Source organism: Centruroides vittatus, unplaced genomic scaffold (assembly GCF_030686945.1).
Source record: "Centruroides vittatus isolate TY-2023 unplaced genomic scaffold, ASM3068694v2 contig_3360, whole genome shotgun sequence".
Taxonomy (NCBI): Eukaryota; Metazoa; Arthropoda; class Arachnida; order Scorpiones; family Buthidae; genus Centruroides; species Centruroides vittatus.
In genome coordinates, this window is record NW_027122155.1 from 13,772 (window position 1) to 34,913 (window position 21,142).

General features: G+C 34.4%; 1 protein-coding gene and 1 long non-coding RNA gene across 2 annotated transcripts in view; both read left to right on the forward strand.

Annotated features, from left to right (window-relative positions):
* The first annotated feature begins 2,081 nt into the window (after nucleotides 1-2,081).
* LOC136974004 (uncharacterized) lies at nucleotides 2,082-2,795 on the forward strand. Its single transcript, XR_010880577.1, has 2 exons — nucleotides 2,082-2,352; nucleotides 2,597-2,795. It is a non-coding gene; the product is annotated as an uncharacterized lncRNA (long non-coding RNA).
* A 1,119-nt stretch (nucleotides 2,796-3,914) lies between these two features.
* The window catches only part of LOC136974002 (stress-induced-phosphoprotein 1-like), a 42,156-nt gene continuing 24,928 nt past the window's right edge, over nucleotides 3,915-21,142 (forward strand). Inside the window, exon 1 of the mRNA XM_067268771.1 lies at nucleotides 3,915-4,047. Coding sequence (XP_067124872.1) covers nucleotides 4,027-4,047 — 21 coding nt within the window. The 5' untranslated portion in view covers nucleotides 3,915-4,026. The remainder of the gene's footprint in view (nucleotides 4,048-21,142) is intronic.

Sequence of the window (21,142 nt, forward strand, 5' to 3'; positions counted from 1 at the left end):
CTTACTTCTACATTATCTATTGTTTCTTTCGAATTCTGATCCTTCATCTTAACGAAAATTTCAGTAAATATGAAAATATATCGACGTAAAACTCCTTTTAACAGAATTAATGTGAAAATACAATTGATTTCATTACATATACAAAAACGACGTAACCCACGTTTTTACCATTAAGAGAACAAGTTGCCAGTTCGTTGATTGAATTTCATATTGTAAAATCTTAAACTTTTTTTAATATAAATTTATATTCTTTATTCATTATTTGGGTGTTATTTATATTTGTTCCATACATGTTTCTAGAAATAATTAAACGGGTCTATATCTACGACACGAAACTCATTTAAGAACGACCGTAGATTGAATCGGAGCCCACCAGTGGCCGAGCGGCCTTCGTCCCCGCACTTGAGTGGACTAGGCCCTGAACACCTAGAGTCCGGTCGCGGGGGTTAGCGCCTCGCTCGACGGGCTGGCAGCATGGAGTTTTCCGGATTTTTTCCATGTCTATGACGCCTGAATAGGGGCCAGTTTCCCATAAAACATCCTCCCGGAAAGCATTCTTTCCCCAAGGGCGATTAGGCCATTCTATAAGGCCGGCTCTTCGGTCGCCTAGCGATCACTCACAAGTCTCTCGGAGTAAAAGATGAATAGCCGCAAAACTCCGTATGAACCACCAAGAAAGAAACAATCGGAGATATTTCCAATATCGTGCTGGCTAGCATTCATAGTTATTTTTTTTTTTTTTTAAATTCTTTCCGCCCTGTGGGCACTTAGAGAGCCTCTTTTAGCAATCCTCATTATGGATTCGGCCAGGCCCACAATGGAGCGGCCGGGTGGTGAGGGACGGGGGCCGACATAACCGGTCGGACCACCCCCGAAAATTCCTGAGAATTTTTCGATCCGTCCGGATTCTATCCCGGGTCCCCCAGAGCGGTAAGTGCCATTCGGCCATCGATGTTTTAGAACTATACTACCAGCAGGGGCGAATCCTGATAAAAAATTTTGGGCATGCTGAAAGTTATAATAAGAATAATAGGCACTAAACAATAGGTAGAAACGTTATTTGGTGTGAATAAAAAAGTATGGACTATTATAAAGCCCATTATATCTACACTGTCATATCTACCTACATTATATGAAATATATGAAATATATTATAATGAAAAAGTATTAAAAATTTATGATGATAACTCAAATTTTGTGGGCCTAGTGCTTAAGCCCTATTAATCTCTATGTAGATCCTCCCCTGTACACAATATATGTGTACCGCAAGCTTTCGATACAATCTGGCCGTGTTAAATACTTCGAATGATTTCATGAGTGCGCACTTGTTTGCTGCGGAAAACCTCCACACGAACAAGCGATCGAGTTCCCGCAAGCATGGCAAACGGCTAGCCGCAAACTGTGAATGTAAAAGGAAACACAAATGATAAAACAGTTTACACGTTAGAATAAATTATTATTGGCATGTTTGTTCTCATATAAAAAAGATATTCAGTCAAAACTTTCTCTTAAGCATGCGGCGTTTTATATAGATTTTGTTTTCGACACTCTTTCATATAAAAACACATAGTTAACTAACAATTAACTTTATTCACTCTCGGATACAACTGACTGGAATGACAACTACACAAGAACTCTCTTAGACAAACGAAAGTATGTAGGAATTTCCACATTTGACTTGATACTCAGATCAAGTTACAACAGATCCGTTACAACATGGCGCATGTTAATTAAAAATATCTTGAAATCAAATGATATAATTATTTTTAATTTTTTAAATTAATTTAATACGTTCTGCAACCTCCAAAATCATATTAATAATGCTGTGTAAGATATATATTGAAAATTACCTTTGAATTATGTAGAAATTTTCACAAATAGAAAAAATTTATTAAAGTTTGCTGGAAACTACATACAACAACAACAACAATAAAAATGCTTTGAATTGAGTTAAAAATTTTAAAAAACGAACTTAAAAGGTAATTTTCGTGATTTAAATAAAACATAATATAAAATATTATTGTAAATTTTTATAATAAAATTTTAAAAAGCAAAGATGGTCAATATTCCGATCACTCAATCTGATTCTTGTTTTAGTAATAAAAAGTCCCGCTACCGAGAATGTCCTTTCTGATTCAATTGATGTGAGTGGAATCGTGTTTAATGCATTTAAGAGAAGACGGGTGTTATATGTTTTTTCACCTGTAGCCTGAAAGATTCCTAGTTCGTTTTCAAGATTGCAGTACTTCTTTTGCTCTCTAGTATTTTTGATTTGTCTACCTCGGCTGTTTTAATAGCGGCATCAAGCTTATAGCCCGATAATTCGGCAATTCGTTTTGCTTTAATAATCAGGTTTATGAAGGCCGGATGGCCGAGCGGTCAAGGTGGCAGCCTACCGCTCTGGGGGACCCGGGATCGAATCCGATCGGGTCGAATAATCCCCAGGAATTTTTCGGGGGGTGGTCCGTTCGGATATGTCGGGCCCCGTCCCTCACCACCCGGTCGCCCCATTATGGGCCTGGCCGAACCCATAATGGGCCTTCTAAAAGAAGCCCTCTTAGTGCCCACAGGGCGGAAAGAGTTAAAAAAAAATCAGGTTTATGAAGAAAAATTTCATACTTGCAGACTTCGTACTCGTTTGTATCCTAGCCCAATTTGCACAACCTGGTGTTACGCAGTTATTGAAGCTACTGGGCATGGTTAAAAACTAAGACAGCATAAGCACAATTATTCCAGATATTACAGGTTCTGACAAGTAAAGAATTTTCAGAGTCCTGCCACAAATAAGCTATGTATTGATTATTGACCATTTGTGACATGCTATAACGAGCAAAAATTTAAAAAACTAATAAATAGGTTTAAAATTAATAAATTCAAATGTATTTTGACAGTTTATGAGTTAATTATACTTTCTATTAACACAAAATAAAAAAAAAGTGAACTTTTAAGAAATTTGTGGGATTTTCCAGGATAACAAGAATTTCCCAGGATATTTCCCTGGTTAAAAAACAACCGGGATCCCGTCCGAGAACCCTAATTACGACAAATTTAGGAAGTTGTATAAATTGCACCTAAGGAATTTTGGGACTTTGAGTATATATCTTAACTCTGGGGATAGAGACGAGTTTAATGATACCGTACTTTTGGACCAGAGACCAAAAATAAGAAATTTATCATATTTACGATTTCTTGCCTTTCACAATGCATTCTACGCCATTTTAGTGTTCTACTAGGTGTAGGTACTAGTACATTAAAAATTGCAGCCCGACATTTTGATTATGTCACAATAAATAATTGTTCATTGGATCTAAATACGCATTTTTTTGGGCAATGGATGGTTGGACCGATGGAATAAGGCAACGCAAAACTTGAGTGATCTACTTTTTATAGGGAAAGTTTTCTATAAAAAACTGGCTCCTATTTAGATGTTAAACACGCGAAGAAAGCGCGGAAAACTCCATGCTGCTAGCCCGTGGCGAGGCGCAAACCCAGAACAAATTATCAGTGTTCCGTGATTTATTTACTTGACACTAGGTTATTGAAATTCGACAAAACTCTTTTGAGTTAGCAATAAAATGGTAAATTGATCTAGTTTTTAAAGAGAGAGAAAGAGAGTGTTTTTTCTTTTTGTCTCTTTTCATCCAGGCGGAAATCGACATAAAAAAATATATGTATATACTGTACTGTACGACGGAAAATTCTAGCCAGTATCATCGCTTTCTGTTTTAGACGGGTTTTATTGAATAAATATATTAAAATGTTAATTAGTCATCGGTTTTCTAAATATATTAAAAGTTAATGTCATTTAATGCTTCCTTACTGGTCTTATAATTAAATTCATAATAAATTTACATATACAGTACTGTATTAAAAAATATATATCATATTAGGATCCATTGTAGTAAAGTGTATATATCAATTGTATAGGGTGCGCTTTGACTTTGTAGAGAAACTTCTAGAACTATAAGCGTTCATTTATGTAGCTTTGGTTTCTTCTGACTGGATGTATTTTATTACTTTGTGAAAATGGATGATATAAAATTAAAGGTAAGGAAATTCCTGAACCGTTACAAATACTTCAGTTATTGTGATTAAGGCTAATACCTACATGTTTGATTATTTTATTTGATCTAACTTAAAAAATATTACGAATCACTTTTAAGTTCTAGTGGCATCGAGTTCGGCACGTGGCTTAATTTTGTATTAATATTAAAATTTTATATTATATCGTAAATGCTTACAAATTTTGCATAATATTTTTGAGATAGAATTTCCAATAGTTTTATTGCATTGTTTTGGTTGTTTTGATTGTAATCTAGAAAATATCTTTTTTTTCCCCCATTTTATTGACAACTGAAGGTTATAAAACATAAAAAAAAAATTGGTTGTTTGAACACTAACAAATCATTTTTCGATTTATAATAAAATTTTGATGTTTTTGTAGGATTTATAAGATAGATATAACTGTAGAGTGTACTGAAAGTTTTCAGGTGGTGCAATAGAAATTGTAAAAAAAACTTGAAATTTATAAAAAATCATAATATATGAACTTTTAGCATCAGAAATAAATTTTTGATAGCATTTTAGTTACTTTTTCAGAATTCAAAATAAATTTCTTGATTACAAGAGGCACACCCAAGTTAGAGATTTGGCCAAATCTCCAACTCAGGAAGATTACAGATGTGAATGATACTATTGGGATCTTAATATGGCTGTAGAGCATGTTCATAGGAGCAAAAAAGTCAAAGGAACCATACCTCTAAATGTGATCCTTTGTGAGATATAGCCTCCCCCTCAATTGGCCTAAAGCCTACTTCCAGTGGGTGTAGAAGTCACTCTGCATGCTCTGATAAGTCTGTTTCATGTTTAACAGTTAGTACAGCACAGCAATCGGGCATTCTAATGATATTTATCGGTGAACAATAAAGAAAAGTCCAACAGCTGACTCTGTGAGATATTGATCTCCAAATCTGGAACTGAACGGTGGCGGTTCTGGTCACCATCTTGCTTCTGGACGTCACACTTGCAAGCAAGTTATGTTATAGGTGTGACAGTCGGTGCCTATAACAAATAATTAATGCATTAACTTTTACTGATTGAAAATAGTTTGTACCTTGAACCAGTATTACTGCCTATTCTCCATGCTTTGCATATAGTCATACACTTGGGTGCTCACTGGGCACCACATGAGGATGAGCTCCCCACACCCTAAAACTATATAAAATTTTCTCCACAAACAGTCGAATGGGCTACTTGAAGCCAGCATAATCATATGGGCTAAATAGTTGAATGCGATAGTCTTAGCAGATCATGCAGTGCGACTTGTGATCGCATGCGACTGATTTTGGGAGGCTACATCTTGTGAAGGGTCACATTTAGAGGTATGGTTCGTTTATCATCTTTGCTGCTATGGACATGCTCTATAGCTGTGTTAAGGTTCTAACAGTGTCATTCACATGTGCAATTCTACCAAGAATTGCATATAGCTAAGGTGGCCGTATGTTTTTTTGAGAAAATAAAGGACAAATCAGAAATTGTTTTATAATAAAAATCATTTGGTATTTATTTGTTTCACTAAAAATAAGAATGTTATAATATTTTTTATAAAATTTAAGTGTACATACAGATTTTAAACAATCATAGAATTTACTTTAAAAAATTTTAATTTTGATCCTTTTCACAAGAATGAACTTTTTAAAAATCAGATTTGTTTTAAAAATTCATAAGACTGTATATAATTCATGTTAAAGTTGTATTTTGTATAAATACATGCTTCCAATATTTTGATTTTTAATTGTGTTTTTGCCATTGTGTTATTGTGTTTGCCATTGTGTTTTTGCCACTAATGAAAATATTCATTAGAGGCATAAGCAAAATTCAACAATTTTTAAAATGGTTTTAAAAGAAATGCTTATCATCTGACCTGAAAAACCACCTGAAAAAATAGGTCCTGCTAAGGTAAAACATTTAAAAATTGAAATTTTTAAATGTTTCACCTTGGCAGGACCTATTGTTTTGTGAACATTCTTAGATTTTCTATTGGTAACATAACTTTTAATACACAAAACTTTATTAAATAGTTCATTGTCATTTATACTTATGTTCCAACAAAATGTTTTCCTTGATTTTACCTGGCCATGTGTCCATTAGTGGCTAACTGGCTAAAACTATTAAATACTGGGTAGTTGTGGGTTTACCAGTAGGCTGGTCATGTAAAGTTTTTTGGATTTTCTTTTAAGTTAGTAAACTTAACTCAGGGCCAGTTTCTCATAAAAGATGTCTTGGGAGGCATCACCTCTTGGCAGATTGCCTGTATTGCATTACTGTATACAAATAATAAACTTCCATACTCGTAAAGGGGTTTCTTCTAGTAGAACCCATTCAAATACTTTCGTTTTTGAGAAAAGGCTATTTAAATTATCAATGCAGGTTTGGTAAAATTTATAAATTTCATAAAATAAATTTGGTAAACTGAATATTGATGCTGTGTGTGGGCCCCAATATTCAACTTATTATCTCAGTTCACAAAATAGAGCAAAATATCCATTTTAGAGAAAAAATAAATTTGAAGTACAGAATGATGAAATAAGACATATAGACCTAGTCACTGTACTTACAGCTTATTAAAGTATAACTAAATGCTGTTAAATTATGTGACATGAAAAGAGAAAATTGATTCATGAGAAAAAAAGATAATTTTAAGCTTTTTCTAATAAGATTTATAATGATTGATTGCATAAAATACAGTTGAATCTCAAACTTAATTAATCATTCATTTGAATTATTGAATAAATCAAACTTACTATCATGTCCTTTGAAGTTTGTATTTAAAATGGGATTAAAAAAAAGTATAGTTGATTTCTGTTTTTCTTTTTTTAAGATTGGAAAATTATTTATTCTTAAAAATTTTAACTGGTATCTCTCATAACAATGTGATCAAAAATTCTATTTTTTGGTGTCATTTAGTAGTTTATTGACAACAAATATTTTCAAGACGCACAAAAATGTCATCATGTAACCAAAAATGCAAAATCAGTACTTGCATGTTGACAATGAAGGAACAAATCATGAAATACATACAAATTATAATAAAAACCCAAAAGTAGAACTAGTAATAATGAATATATGTGAATAGACTAGCTGTTAGGCCGAGACTCACTAGCGTAAAAATGGGCATAAAACCCCTCGCCGTAAAAACTTTTAATCACGTGACCTGTTTGTGCTTGGATTGCGGTGGAGATCCTGCTAGCGAATTTTTTACAGCGACGGTGCTGTTGAAGTTACGCCTGTATGGTTGTATACATGATATATCAATATAAAGACAATGATTATATTCTATGAGTTTTTTCTGTACTATAATTACAAATGTAGTAAAAATAATATCTTTACTTTCATATATTAAATTTTATTATCGTATTATTAAGATAATATATAGCACTTATAAGCTTAGCTTTTTTATTATATACCACTGAATCCTCTTGAAACCTTTTAACTGGTGCGGTATGCTCAAATTTCGTAAGCGAACGTTTTCAGCTCCCTCACTGGGTCCTTTCTCAAGCTATGTTCTCTTTGTTGATTGTTATATCGAAGATTATCCACTTTCCGGATAAAAATTCGAATTATCAAAGCCATCGAAACTGCACGCTAACCAACTTTTTAAATTTAAAAATGATCACGTGACGATCGTTTGCCACGTATAGAGCCCACAGAAAACAATTAGCTATTCTCAATTGGATCTTATCTCTTAACAAGGTGACGTTTTAAAAGGGGGAGCCTCTTCGATCTTTTTTCCTCCATTACTCTGTATTGCCCTTTTGTATTAGGGCCTGCCATGCCAATGATAACTTTATCTCTAGATGGTTGGAGCAGGTAGAGATATGTAAGACCTTCCACTCCACCCAACCAGTCAATTCGAGGGACGAGATAAAGTTATTATTGGCATGGCAGGCCCTAATACAAAAGGGCGATACGGAGTAATGGAGGAAAAAAGATCGAAGAGGCTCCCCTTTTAAAACGTCACCTTGTTAAGAGATAAGATCCAATTGAGAATAGCTAATTGTTTTCTGTGGGCTCTATACGTGGCAAACGATCGTCACGTGATTGTTTTTAAAATTTTAAAAGTTGGTTAGCGTGCAGTTTCGATGGATTTGATAATTCGAATTTTTATCCGGAAAGTGGATAATCTTCGATATAACAATCAACAAAGAGAACATAGCTTGAGAAAGGACCCAGTTTTGTAAGCGAAAACGTTCGCTTACAAAATTTGAGCATACCATACCAGTTAAAAGGTTTCAAGAGGATTCAGTGGTTTTACCCCAGTGTGTATAGGTGGATTTATCATATACTCCTTGAAATTGAAGGATTTTCTTTTGGCCATCCATATCATGTGTTTTAGGCTAACCATTATTATAATCGGGATACCTCTTGTCGTAGATACATGAATACTTTCGGATGTTTTCGATAAATCTTTCCAGATCTATTCTAGAGTAGCCACCAGAGAACATACACAAAAGCTCGTTTTCTGCCATTTTCGCACTGTGTCACGATGATGACCTAGATTTCACTGACTTCTGATTGGTGGATGGTACCATGTTATGGCCGTATTCGCATTGAAAGTTGAACACTGCTCAACTCACTTTTATGCTGGTTTTACAACTTGTTCAGGCATAAAATATTATGGTCACGTGATTAAAGGCTTTTACGGCAAGGGGTGTTTTTATGCTAGTGGAGTCTTGGCCTTACCCACGACTTTGCCTGTGCAGATTTTGCAAGTAAACACCATTTACGTTCAGTATTTCAACAACCATAGTAATTGTTATATAACACCTACCACTGAGAATCAAACAAACTGTTTTCAATTTGATCAATTTTCTGGAACGTTTACAATCGTTCTATAATTAAACCAATATGCAATAACAAATTCAAATTTAAAATGGTTTAAACATTTGGTTAAAAAATCAAAATATATAAAAATATTTATAACAATGTCTGAAATGTTATCAGTTTAATACACCTAAATACTCAATGAAGACTAAACATAGTTGAAAACAAAAAATTTCATCTAAAATACAGTACAGCCGTTCTTCAGGTTAAACCTTAATGCTCTCCCTCTTCCCCCTAGCGGGGAAATTTCGAAAATTTCCTTCTTAGTGTGCATTTTCATGACGTACCCTGTGTACCAAATTTCACCACTTTAGGTTCAGCGATTTTCTCTGGGTGACGATTAGTCAATCACTCAGTCAAGACAAGTAATTTTATATATTTAGATAAATGAGCAATTATTTATTGTGACATCATCACAATGCTGGGCTGCAAGTTTTAATCATATTTTTAATTTATTTAATTTAAAATATATTCTCTCCAACTCAAATTAGAACTGTGGGGTCTTGCCCTGTACATACTTTTCCTTTAACAATAGTTGTGTTGGTCATCATTAACTGCTTTCAGGGGAAGTTTTGAATTGAAACAATGTGATTTCTGGTTTGCATCAGAAGTTCTTACATAGTTAATCAGGGTTTCCTGCCTCTAAGGTTTCCATAACTGATCTCATCTTTCATCTATCAAATTTCATTCTTGAGATTAAGGAAAGACGTGCAGACAACAGTGGGATGTAATTTTTTCAAATTGCAGCCCAATAATTTGCTGTTGAAAGATTCTATAATAAGCTTTACAGATATGATGAGGGCAAGACCCAAAGCAATGTAGGTAACATGGGAATAATATATAAAACAGAACAGATAATCCCTATAAGGAAAGATGAAGTATACAGTGTTATAAAATGCATGAAAAGAGAAAAATCTGGAGAAGGTAGAATCTCAGTTGATCATATTAAAGAAACTGATGAAGATTTTGCTAGTATTTTATCTGTTCTCTTCTCCTAGTGGTTCAAGAAGTCTGATGAACTAGAATGCTAGAACAATGCAATAATGGTTTTCATTTTCAAAAAGGAGAAGAGAGAAAACAAACAACAGACCACTCAGCCTTTTGACCAATATATATATAAGGTCTTTACTAAAATACTGAAAGACTTTAAACTTTAAAGAGAACTTAGCATTACATCAAAACAATCAGAGAATTCATTTAATGCCATAAAGAGTATGAATTACAACTTTGTTTTGCCTTTAGTCAAATCTTTTATAGTGATATCTTCTAGCTAAATAAAGCAAGCTGTACAAAACAAAATTTGTAAACATAAGGACGATGACAGCATTTGTATCATTCACCATCTTGAATATTGTATGCATGTGCTGAAATGTAAAAGATTGTTGTGTGGTGGTTCTGCCATTAGCCAAGATGCAACACTGCTTTTTGGTGTGCTGCATGTGTGCATCCTCCCTTAGTTATGCAGTGTCATGAATTCAAGGGAACAATTTGTAATACTCTTAAATTAACAATCTACCATCAATAAAAAAATTTTGAAAATATTTCTACTTTTTCTGAACTTTTTACAATTACCTTTTGCAACGTCAGTTTAAGGGCAGATATTAACAAACTAGTCTAAAAATAAAAATAAAGTGCAAAAACTTATAAATACTTGAAATTTAAATTATACCATTAGTTGTATTTCAATTTTCATATTAATAATTTTGATTGTTTTAACAAAATAATTTCTGATTAAAATTTTTTTCAATTTAGTTTAAATATACTGATTCCATTCAAATATTAATATTAAAAAAAAACAATTTAATAAATTTATACTTTTTTAACAGATTATTTATTATCATAAGTAAATGTTGTAAATAAAAAGCCTTTACTAAGTCAGATAGCTCTACATTTGTGGATTAATAACAAGATAAATTAAAAAATACAATGGCCAGGATAATAATAAAATACAAATATTCACAAATTGGAAGAAACTATAAAAGTCTTTATATTCTGTTCTTTTTCAACACCTCAGGAACACAACAGTCTTTAAGGGAAGAGTCAACCTTTTAGTTGAGAATAAATTATATATAGTAAAATATTTTAAACTTATTAATTTACCAATTCTAAAAAGATATGCTTTTGAAATTATCTGTTTTAACTAAAAAAGTTTACTTTGCAAAACTAGTTTTAAAAATTGAAAATTATAGTTTATTTGAAAGAAAACCCAAAAACAACAACGCAAAATACGAGGAGGGAAAAAATATTGATCAAATGAGAGTGGCGATGCTCAATGTTGGTACGATGTATGCCAGGCGCGAGTTTGTTGCAGCAACCCTGTGGAGGCAACACATCGACATCTACACACTACAGGAGACTAGATGGAGCAAGGAAAAGGTCTGCGACATGGAGCTTCTATGGTCATGCACTCTGTGCTGATGCAGATTCCCTCATTCTCATGGACCTACCCTTGGAGGTATCTGGGTCTTGCCTAAGGCCCAGGTACCTCCAAGTGTGTCCAGCCAACACTACCTTGGGCTGCCCAAGGCAGTGTTGGCTGGACATGTTACATTATGACCTGCGGACCGTGGGCCTACATCCAGACCAGGCCCGTGATCAGGCCAAATGGCAATTCAAAATAAAATCCAGGTATGTTGATCCTACTGTCAAATGAGACTAAGGCCAAAGGGAAGAATTTGAAAGAGTGATTAAAAACAACTAAAAAGATTAACTTCTAGAAAATGTTTAACCATTTAAAATCATTTTGCTAGTTTAAAAGATTGTGTACACAATATGATATGAAAATAGTAAACAGGTAGCTAATTACTGAGTATTCAGATATCTAAAGTTTAATATTAGTATATGCAGAGAATATGCTATCCTAAAAATTTTGTGAGTTAACTAAGTAATTCACGAGTCACATCAGTCAGTTTTGAACAATGCATTTATTATGTATTTTGTACAACATTACAAGTTGAAATATATTGCAGATATTACAACTGTTAGGAAATACAGTACTGTGTTACATACATATAAGACTCAGGGCAGCCACTAAATTTTGGAAAAATTTTGGCAAAATTCTCATATTTATTAATTTTTGCAATTTTAGGCTTTTTTTCAGAAAAGTGAAAATGTGTTCAGAATTTACCCACAAATGTTCTGGGCATTTTTTAAAAAATGTGTACATTAACATCTGGTACATCTGGTCATTTTTTGCCTAGAATTTAGAAATCTTAACATCTATATGCCCATCTAGCAGTCTTGATAAGACTCATGTCTTTCAAGACTCATGACTTCTGCCTACCTATTGATGAGGTTACAACTTTGCAGAGCAAATCCAGTAAGCCTATACTCATTCACATCATGCATATATTAAGTTTCACTCAACAGAAGGCAGCCAAGCTTTGGTTAAATTGTTAGCCACTACATCATACAGTATTTGCATTCTCAATTCCATATGCTTGCATACTGGACATGGGACATGGTGTACTGATAGTTGCAATGTCAAATTTCAGTGAATCATAGACTGATTTTCCAGTGAAAATGTTGTGAGTCAAAGTTGTAGAAATATTAAATTTGACACAAAAATGCAAGAAAACAAAAGATCTGTGTATATATTTATAAGTAAGCACATGAACAAATCACAATACAAAAACATATTGGGAAAATCCTATTTTAGGTCCTTTTCTTTGCTGCTCTGATATACACAGTTTTTCTGCAGTGGCATGTACTTTTGGTACTTACATTGCTGATTTCAAATTATCATCATCATTTAAAACTTTTGAAAAATATGAGAATTGCAATTGAAAGTGGGAATGCTGCATGGGATTACTTACCTTATCGGAAGTAACAAGATCACTGAAGGTTATTCAAATATCTCTACTCTTTGTGTTTTAGGAATTCTATACAACTTATATCAGTTGGAAACATAACAGTTCATTATCATATAATTTTATTGTACTTATATTGGTTTCTATTTTTATATCAATTTCATTGTTTAATTAATAATCAGTAAATGTAGTATATTTACCAGTGAGATTACTTTCACTTCCAAATAATACAGTATAGCTGAATAATAGGAGATATAGCTGAAAAGTGTAAACAGCCTTTCTCCAAAATTTCTGAATTCTCTCTAATGGGACAGAGTATAAAAACAAGTACTCTCACAGTTTTGTACTTATCTTCTATCAAATTTTCTTTTGATAATTTATAAGTACAGAAATGAACTACATGTGCTGTTGTAACTATTCACACAATAAGTCATTTGTTTAGGTTGTTTAATGAAATTCATAATTTTCTTTTTGATGTGATTAATTGCAGCTTTCTTTTTAATAATTTCTGTTTTGTTTCTGTGTTGTTCAACCTATTTATCTTTTTCCATTTGTTTTCTTTTAATCATATTGCATATTTCAAACCTCAACAGATACTGTAGTGTAGAGAGTCCCATCACCATGCACCCTGAGTGATGTATACTTTATGATTAAAGTTAGACCCTTATAATAGACAACAGCTAAATGCTGAATATGTTGTATACAATCATCCTACCCAAAAGCCAAAACACCAGCAAAAAATCCTTTACTTATGCAAATGCTTTTGTCCTTATTTCATTGGATATCATCAGACTGTATAATTGGAAAATGGAGCCATAACAGTCTTCTCAAACTTACTGGGGTGAGTAAATAAACAATCCCATGGTGAAGGCTAAAAACGTTCAGAAACTATATTAAAGTTCAATTACTGGTTAAAAAGGTTTGTTTGTGATTGTTTAAATAGAGCCATGATGTGTTGGGTGATTCTAGATCATTATAAATCTTTCTTAGAATAGTGCTTATGTGAACTGCTGCTGTAAAAAGTTACCAACACAACCTTATTTAAATGGACTGCTCTACTATCTAGAAACCAACAACAACCCAATGTACTGAATGTACATAATAATCTAACAACTACCAGATTGTATCGGGTTAATTATGTTTATTAAATCTAATAAGAGATGGCACCTAATGCCTCCCTCAAGTTAACAAATTATTTAGTTATTAATTTTAAATAATTGCAATATCATAGCCCGATATAATCCAGTAGTTGTTGGCTTATTTCTTCTATCCACTGTTCTGTAACAGAAGTTCTGTTACATATAAAAAAGTAAAAAATTGGGAACAAGTGAGTTCGCTCTTAAGTGAACTGCTCCCTTATCAGATGCTCTGTTAAGTAAGTGGACTTGATTGTAAAAGATGATAGCCTAAATGTCTATATTAAGTACAAATTACTTTTGATAAATAATAATTACTTAGCTTGACGGTTGTTGCTGGTGAAAAAAATTAACAGTTGTAATTTTGGATTTATTTTGGTGATTTTTTTTTCTTTTTGAATCTAATACATTTTGAAGCTAATACAGTTCCTGAGAAAAGAAAAACTATTCCCCAGTTTCTCAAGATTCATCTGCTAGAAATGTAAGAATGCAATTTCAGAATAAAGATGAAGAGAAGCATTTAAGAGCAAATCTGGAGCGTACTTGCAAATGGATGCAGATGAATAAAGTCATGCTGGTCAGAGCAGACAAAAGCAATTCATTAGTCCTCTTGAAGAGGGGTACCTAGAACAGATTATTAGAGGAGCATATTAATCATATGCAATGCAACTTCACTAACAGTAATGCCATTGCCAATTTACAAATGAAGGTTAAATGCTTCGCCAATACAAAGCTAGTGGAACAACTGGAGCTAAAAAATATTAATACCGATGCACCAGACACTCCTAGAATGTTCGCTTTCACAAAAACCCATAAAACAGGGGCGAGAACTAAGACCAGTTGTAGATAAAGCTAGGGCACCTACTATTAAACTGGAGAAAGCCACTCACAGGATGCTTGCACCCCTCCTGGAAGAATACCCTTACTCCCTCACCAGTCCGGTAGACCTGGTTTTCATACTTAAAGAATTATCAATGCCTCCAGGATTCATCACAGTCTTAGACTTTAAATCACTGTATCCATCTATTAAACTTCCACCAGTATTTTGCACCATATAGATAACACATTGCACCAACATATCCTTGAAATGGCACATTTACTTTGTCACAACTCCTTCCAATTCAAAGGAATAACTTATGAGCAAGAGAGAAGAGTCCCAATGGTCAGCCCCATTGCAGGAGACCTGTGTGAGATGGTAGTGAGGAAACAGGAATCTGAATTTATCCCAGAGCTTCTCTCCAACATCGTATTATATAAACGGTATATAGATGATATTCTAATCCTATGGAAAGATAAGCCAAACATTTCTGCCCTAGTTGATTTTATCAATGACAATCCATATGGCTTAACTATAGAAATAGACCAAGCTCACCCTACAGAAGCTCACTTCCTGGACATTAACATTAGGATTGAAGGAACAACCGTCCACACAGAAGTTTACCGTAAACCGAGCTCAGATTGTTTATATATACCAGCAGGATCCTGTGACCCTTCATAATACAAATTCATAGCTTTCAAACCATTAATCAAGAGAGCCCATATGCCTTCCTTCCCAAATAGCAATCTGGTCCGAAATGAAACGTATAGAAGATATAGCCAAACGTCATGGTTACTACGGACTCATACGTAAACTGAGCAACAAAATACAGCATCTAGAAGCAAATCGTAACCATCTAACCAACGATACTCCAATTGACAACATCCCAATCACATAATCCAGTGCTAAATTCCATATACAATAGGATTGCTAAGAAAAAGAATATCCGCATAACTTTTAGAAGGTGTGCTACAATTTTTGATATGTTACCCCCAACAGAAATAAATTTCCAGGCTTGTACACCATCCCTATCATTGATCATAGGTGTAATAGAAGCATGGTCTACATAAGATCAACCAAACGCACCCTCAAAATCAGAAGTAAAGAACATAAAGCAGATATTCAACATGAAAGAACCAACACAGCCCTGGCTGTATATTCTTTGGACCTGGATATAGAACCTATATTCTCTCAAGCAAAGGTCATACACACCACCCACTGCATGGACCATCTCAGATGGCTTGAGGCGATCTACATATGCTTAAATGCCATTAAGGAGGATAATGGCCTGGCAGGCCATCCTGGATATGAAAATGCCATTAAGGAGGATAATGGCCTGGCAGGCCATCCTGGATAAAACTCTATGATAGCACACAGCAACTATTGTGTGTAAGTCCATAATGACATCATCAATTTGCACGGGATAATGTTCCTTATTATATTTCATAACAACTTTGAATTGAAGTGCATTCGATTAGGAAGTTCAAGTTGCCTGAAGAAGAACCGTAACGGTTCGAAAACGTTTGTAACTTTATTGTATATTTTGTTCTGAGATGCACACCGGTGAAAGGTTTATAGGTATGTGCATTTTACATTACTCCAGTGTAGAAATTCTGTTTTTTTTTTTTTTTTTTTAAAGATGAAGGGTTTACAAGTGACCCAGCAGAACGACTGATTCTTTCATATTTTCAAGCAGAAAAAGAAATTGATGTTCAGGAAGGTATTCGTTTTTTGCTTAAATTACAAATTTCTTCTAATCATATATTACAAATTTTTTTAGACAACTGTCAAATATCCAGGCATGGGTAGAAAACATCGATACAGCATTTGTAGATTTGGCGTCTCAGATCTCGGTACTTGAAGAGGATAAGAAAAATGGCTACACTAGCTTAAACAATAGTAAATTACACTTTTTCATGTCTTTGGATAATCTAAACTTGTTTGAGAGACTGTTGAAATTGGGAGATAAGGAAAGAAAGAATAAGATAGTGATTTCTGAACTTCCAGATAATGGAAGTGATAAGGATGCTGTTAGTTTGGTGCAAAATCCGTTTGAATATAGTTTAAAAATCTCTGAAGTAAATATTAAGAAGGCTTATAGAGTTGGTAAGTTTTTGCCCTTACAAAAAAAGACTTGTTATATGTGAGCTGATGAATTAGAAAGATAAAATAAAAGTTTATAAGAATATGAGGAATTTAAAAGGTACTAATATCTTTATGAATGACGATTATTCTGTAGCTACTAGAATGGTTAGGAAATTAACAAATTACGTTTAAAAGGTGCTAGAAAAATTAAATTATAGTCGAGTCTGCACAAGTCGACACCTGAGGGGAAGTGGAAATGTGTTATCTAATATGATGACTAAAACAAAGTTAAAAAAAACCACAATTAGGAAAATAGTGCTTTATACAGTACATGCAATGTATCTCTATGACCATCCATCACTGGCACTAAAGTTAGTTTTTACGCCAAGTACCTCAGCAATTTCAATCGCTTTTTGTTTCAGTATTGGCCCTGAAACAGGAAGATTCAATGAACAAATTTGCTCTGGCCAACGTACCAGAACATCTTCGACATCCTTGTACAGTGACTTTCTCTGGTGTTTTCAAGACAGTTGCGATGAAGACCCAAGAAAGTGTTTTAATTTCCTCTTTTTTCTTCTGAATTCCCACCAATGTTGTTCTTGAAAGATTTTCTTGTTTGCAAATTTGGCTTGCAAAGTTTTATTACATTCAAATTCAAACACAAGTTTGTATTTTTCCTTCAGCATAAGTGTTGTTAGGTTTTGGATACTCATTTCTAACAGAAATGTGAAATACTTGCTGCAAATAACACATGAATGAAAGGTGAGAAAATGCAAAATTGGATTGTGCTATGACGTTAAGCTGTGTGGTGTGAACTCATTTTTTTTCTTCCAGGACTGGAGTTGACTTATCAGAGATCTAAGCAAGTGTGGGACAGAAAAAGTATGTCACTTTATCCTGTGGTGATGAGTTAAATGGTGTCGAGTAAACTAGAGTTTTTTAACATTAATGCCTATGTAAGTCGGCTGGGACCACAGAAAACTGACTACCTAACTGACGATGTCTAGTGTAACTTTTGCCGACTTTAAAGAGGTTACAATTAATCCCGTGAGCCTAAGGGAAACCGTGTATGTGGTGGTTGCGAAGGAGGCAAATGAAAACAAGTGTTTTACATGCGAAAACCATTTATTTGTAACATAATGCTTACATCATCGATTGACAGTCCTTCACTGATCCAGACGAGAACCTTGACGTCGGTCACACCCCAGGGCGGATGAGAAGGATTGCTGAGTGTTGGGGATGATCAGAAATACACAGAGATGACTCGGGCGATGGCACAATACACTATGAAGCACACAGTCAGCTTAATCCAAAGGCGACAGTTTTTATTTCGGAGGAGACTCCTCTTTTGACCTTGAAGTCCCAGTTTTTATATGTTTTTCTTGTGCACTATCCACCTTATCGGATTGGTCCCTCGTCCCTTTTCTCGCTTCCCGATTGGTCTCCCCTTTGTTTCCAAGCGCAAAACAAGACCATCTCGGGTCACGGAAAAGGTCTGATTCGAGGTGTTTATTTGTTGACTATGCTCAGAGATTGTTGATAGAACCACAACGCCTGCACTCATAATTTAATCTGTTGTTTGTAAATGATGTCATTTTGGAATTCTAACGATCACGCGATATTTTTCTATCCCTCAAATTTTTCCCTTTTTCCGAAATTGTTTTCCTAAGTTGATTATTTATGAGTACTTGAGCCAGACTTATACCTATTTATGAGCGCGTGTGTCCGAGTTCTACCTTTGGGTTTAACATTAACAGGTCATTTAACATGTGTTGGCGTCATCCTGAGACTCGTTGTTTACATTTTGCGTCACGTTTTGATCAAGAGTTCCCCCCCTCTCTCTCTCTCATATAATTTATCGTTATTTTTACACAAAAGAATTCTGCATTTTTTGCGATTTCGGACCTCGTTTGGGTCCTCACACTAGTTATACCTATGATGGCTTATGCGGACTCGACTATACGTTATAATAGATTAATAGTAGATGATATAATTTATGCATGTAATTTGGATGGCAAAATCTATCAGGTTAAAGATGATGAAATTTTTTTTAGAAGTATAATTTCTAATGAAATGTATGATGACAAAAAATGTCTTCGAAACAATGTCTGTAGTGAACTTAAGGATAACTAATATTATTGACAAGACTATGTCTTGTTTATAAAATCGTACTGACTGCTGTCTTATCAGCTTAGACATATGAAGGAGTACATGTCAGGAGTTGAAATTTGGCATGGAGTATTAGGTGCCCAAATCATGCGCGCATAAAAAAAAACCAAACTAGGTAGTCAGGGGACCGAGAACCAAAACACAATAAAAATACAAAATGGCAACACTCTACAAACAGGCAGAAGTGCGAGATTTGCGCATGCGTTGCTTGTTGGTAAGTTGGAAATACGAATATTGTGAAATTGAATTTTGACAAACACGTGTGTTGGGAAGTTTGGAAAGTGAATGTTGCTAAATCAAATTTTGACAAACGAATCTTTGAAAAAACCCATTTACCTGTCCCGTGTTACTCTGGACGTATCTCTGGTCGCCACGTGCTGACCTTGACCAGTTGATCCGAGATATCTTGTTTTATCATCAGAACATTTTTGAAAGTAGATGGTGCTAGTCGTTATAATTTTATATTAAAACTAACTTTCGAAATATAATTTGTTTTCTTTTTACATTTAATTTCACCGAAAATGCGTCGTGGACAACCTCTTGGCCATGGCCGAGGCCAGTGAAATTTGAATGATTGTGCTCAAAACCAGCAATACCAAAGAAGATTGGAGAATGAAAACGAGACCCACCTTGAGCGCCGAAGTGATCCTGCTTAGTAATGAGTCTCTGAGACATAGTCTTGTTCCAAATACGGCTTTGCCATTTTCCTTGTTTTTATTTAAACAAGTCATATGAAGTCTTTTGCACATTAGAATTAGCAACTTCAATCACATATGGGCCATAACAACCTATTCAACATTGATCACTTTTCAAATATTAATGGTGGACCAGTATTAATTAGTAGTTGTCGACCATCCTCTCTTCCAGGAGGTGGTCAACTACTACTTTTGGTTGAATTACTTCAACCCCCTTCTGTAACAGACCCTTCTTTCTATCGGATCAAGTGGTATGGTGGCATTTGAATAGGAAAATTTCTTGATACAAAGTTACCGGCAAGAACAAAATATGTTTTAAGTGGTTTTCAGGGGTGCCAAGTTTACATATTTGGTCTGTTTTTCATGAAATTTGATTTTTTGACAGATTACTCTTTGATATTTGGCTATGAATGGTAGTTTCTTGAAGATAAAACATTTTTTTTTTTTTTCCCCTAATGTTAAGATATCATAAAAGAGAGATATTTTCAATTCCTGTCTACTTGACCGATGACTTTGTGCCATTTTGTACCATCCAAGTATTGCAATAAATGTGACAATGTAGGCTAAAATAACCAAACTATATGGTTTTAATTTTAATATTTGTTATATCATAGTACTTTTTAAAATGTGTTAGATTGGTCACTTAGTGTGATAAATCCTTACATAAGATAACCTTAGTAGTTATATAAATCCAAATACTATAATATAATATAGTAGAAGGTTAGAAGTACGAAATAATCTAATAAACTTAATGTTTGTTGTTAATACAATGCTGGGCTTATTTGCTAGTACAGGGGTGGCCAACTTTTGTGCACATAAGATCTACTTTTTATCGTAAAAATGTGTTGCGATCGACTTGTTGTCATAGGCATAGTCTAAGTGGGGAGGGGGAAGTGTGAAATACTATGTTTATACACTGTTTCAGTACAAAGTGCACTCACTGCTTGTGAGTCGAGTCATAACTGCATGCACACAGTTGAGTTCGGTTACAAATATAATGCATTAAGTCAAGACATCGCTAGCGATTGACCAAAATTGGCTTGGCGATTGACCGATTGATTGCGATCGACTTGTTGGCCACCCCTGTGCTAGTATATATATATAAATATATATATTTAACACAAATAAAGGGTGTACTATAGATTACTCCCTATGGAATTTCAGGACTTTGATTATATATTTGAACTCAGGGGACCGAAACGAGTTCAACGGTACCCTATTTTTGGACCAGAGACGAAAAATAAAAAAGTTATCATACTTTTTCACTTACCATACTTTTTTAATGCTCTCATGCAAACGGCACCGTAGTTGCTAGTATTGCCATCTTGCGGTAAAGTCTGCAAACCATGACGTCGGACTACGGTCATCTTCCGGAGGGTAAACACGCGATACGAGAGCGGAGAGAGCAACACGACTTCCGATCATCGCACGATCGCGAACATGGCGGCTGTTCCCACTTTGTGCTCCCGACTGACCTCTCGTATGGGAGCCACCACACGCCGCCATGTGCTAAACTAGTGATCGATTCACGGTAGTTTTTGAACAAAG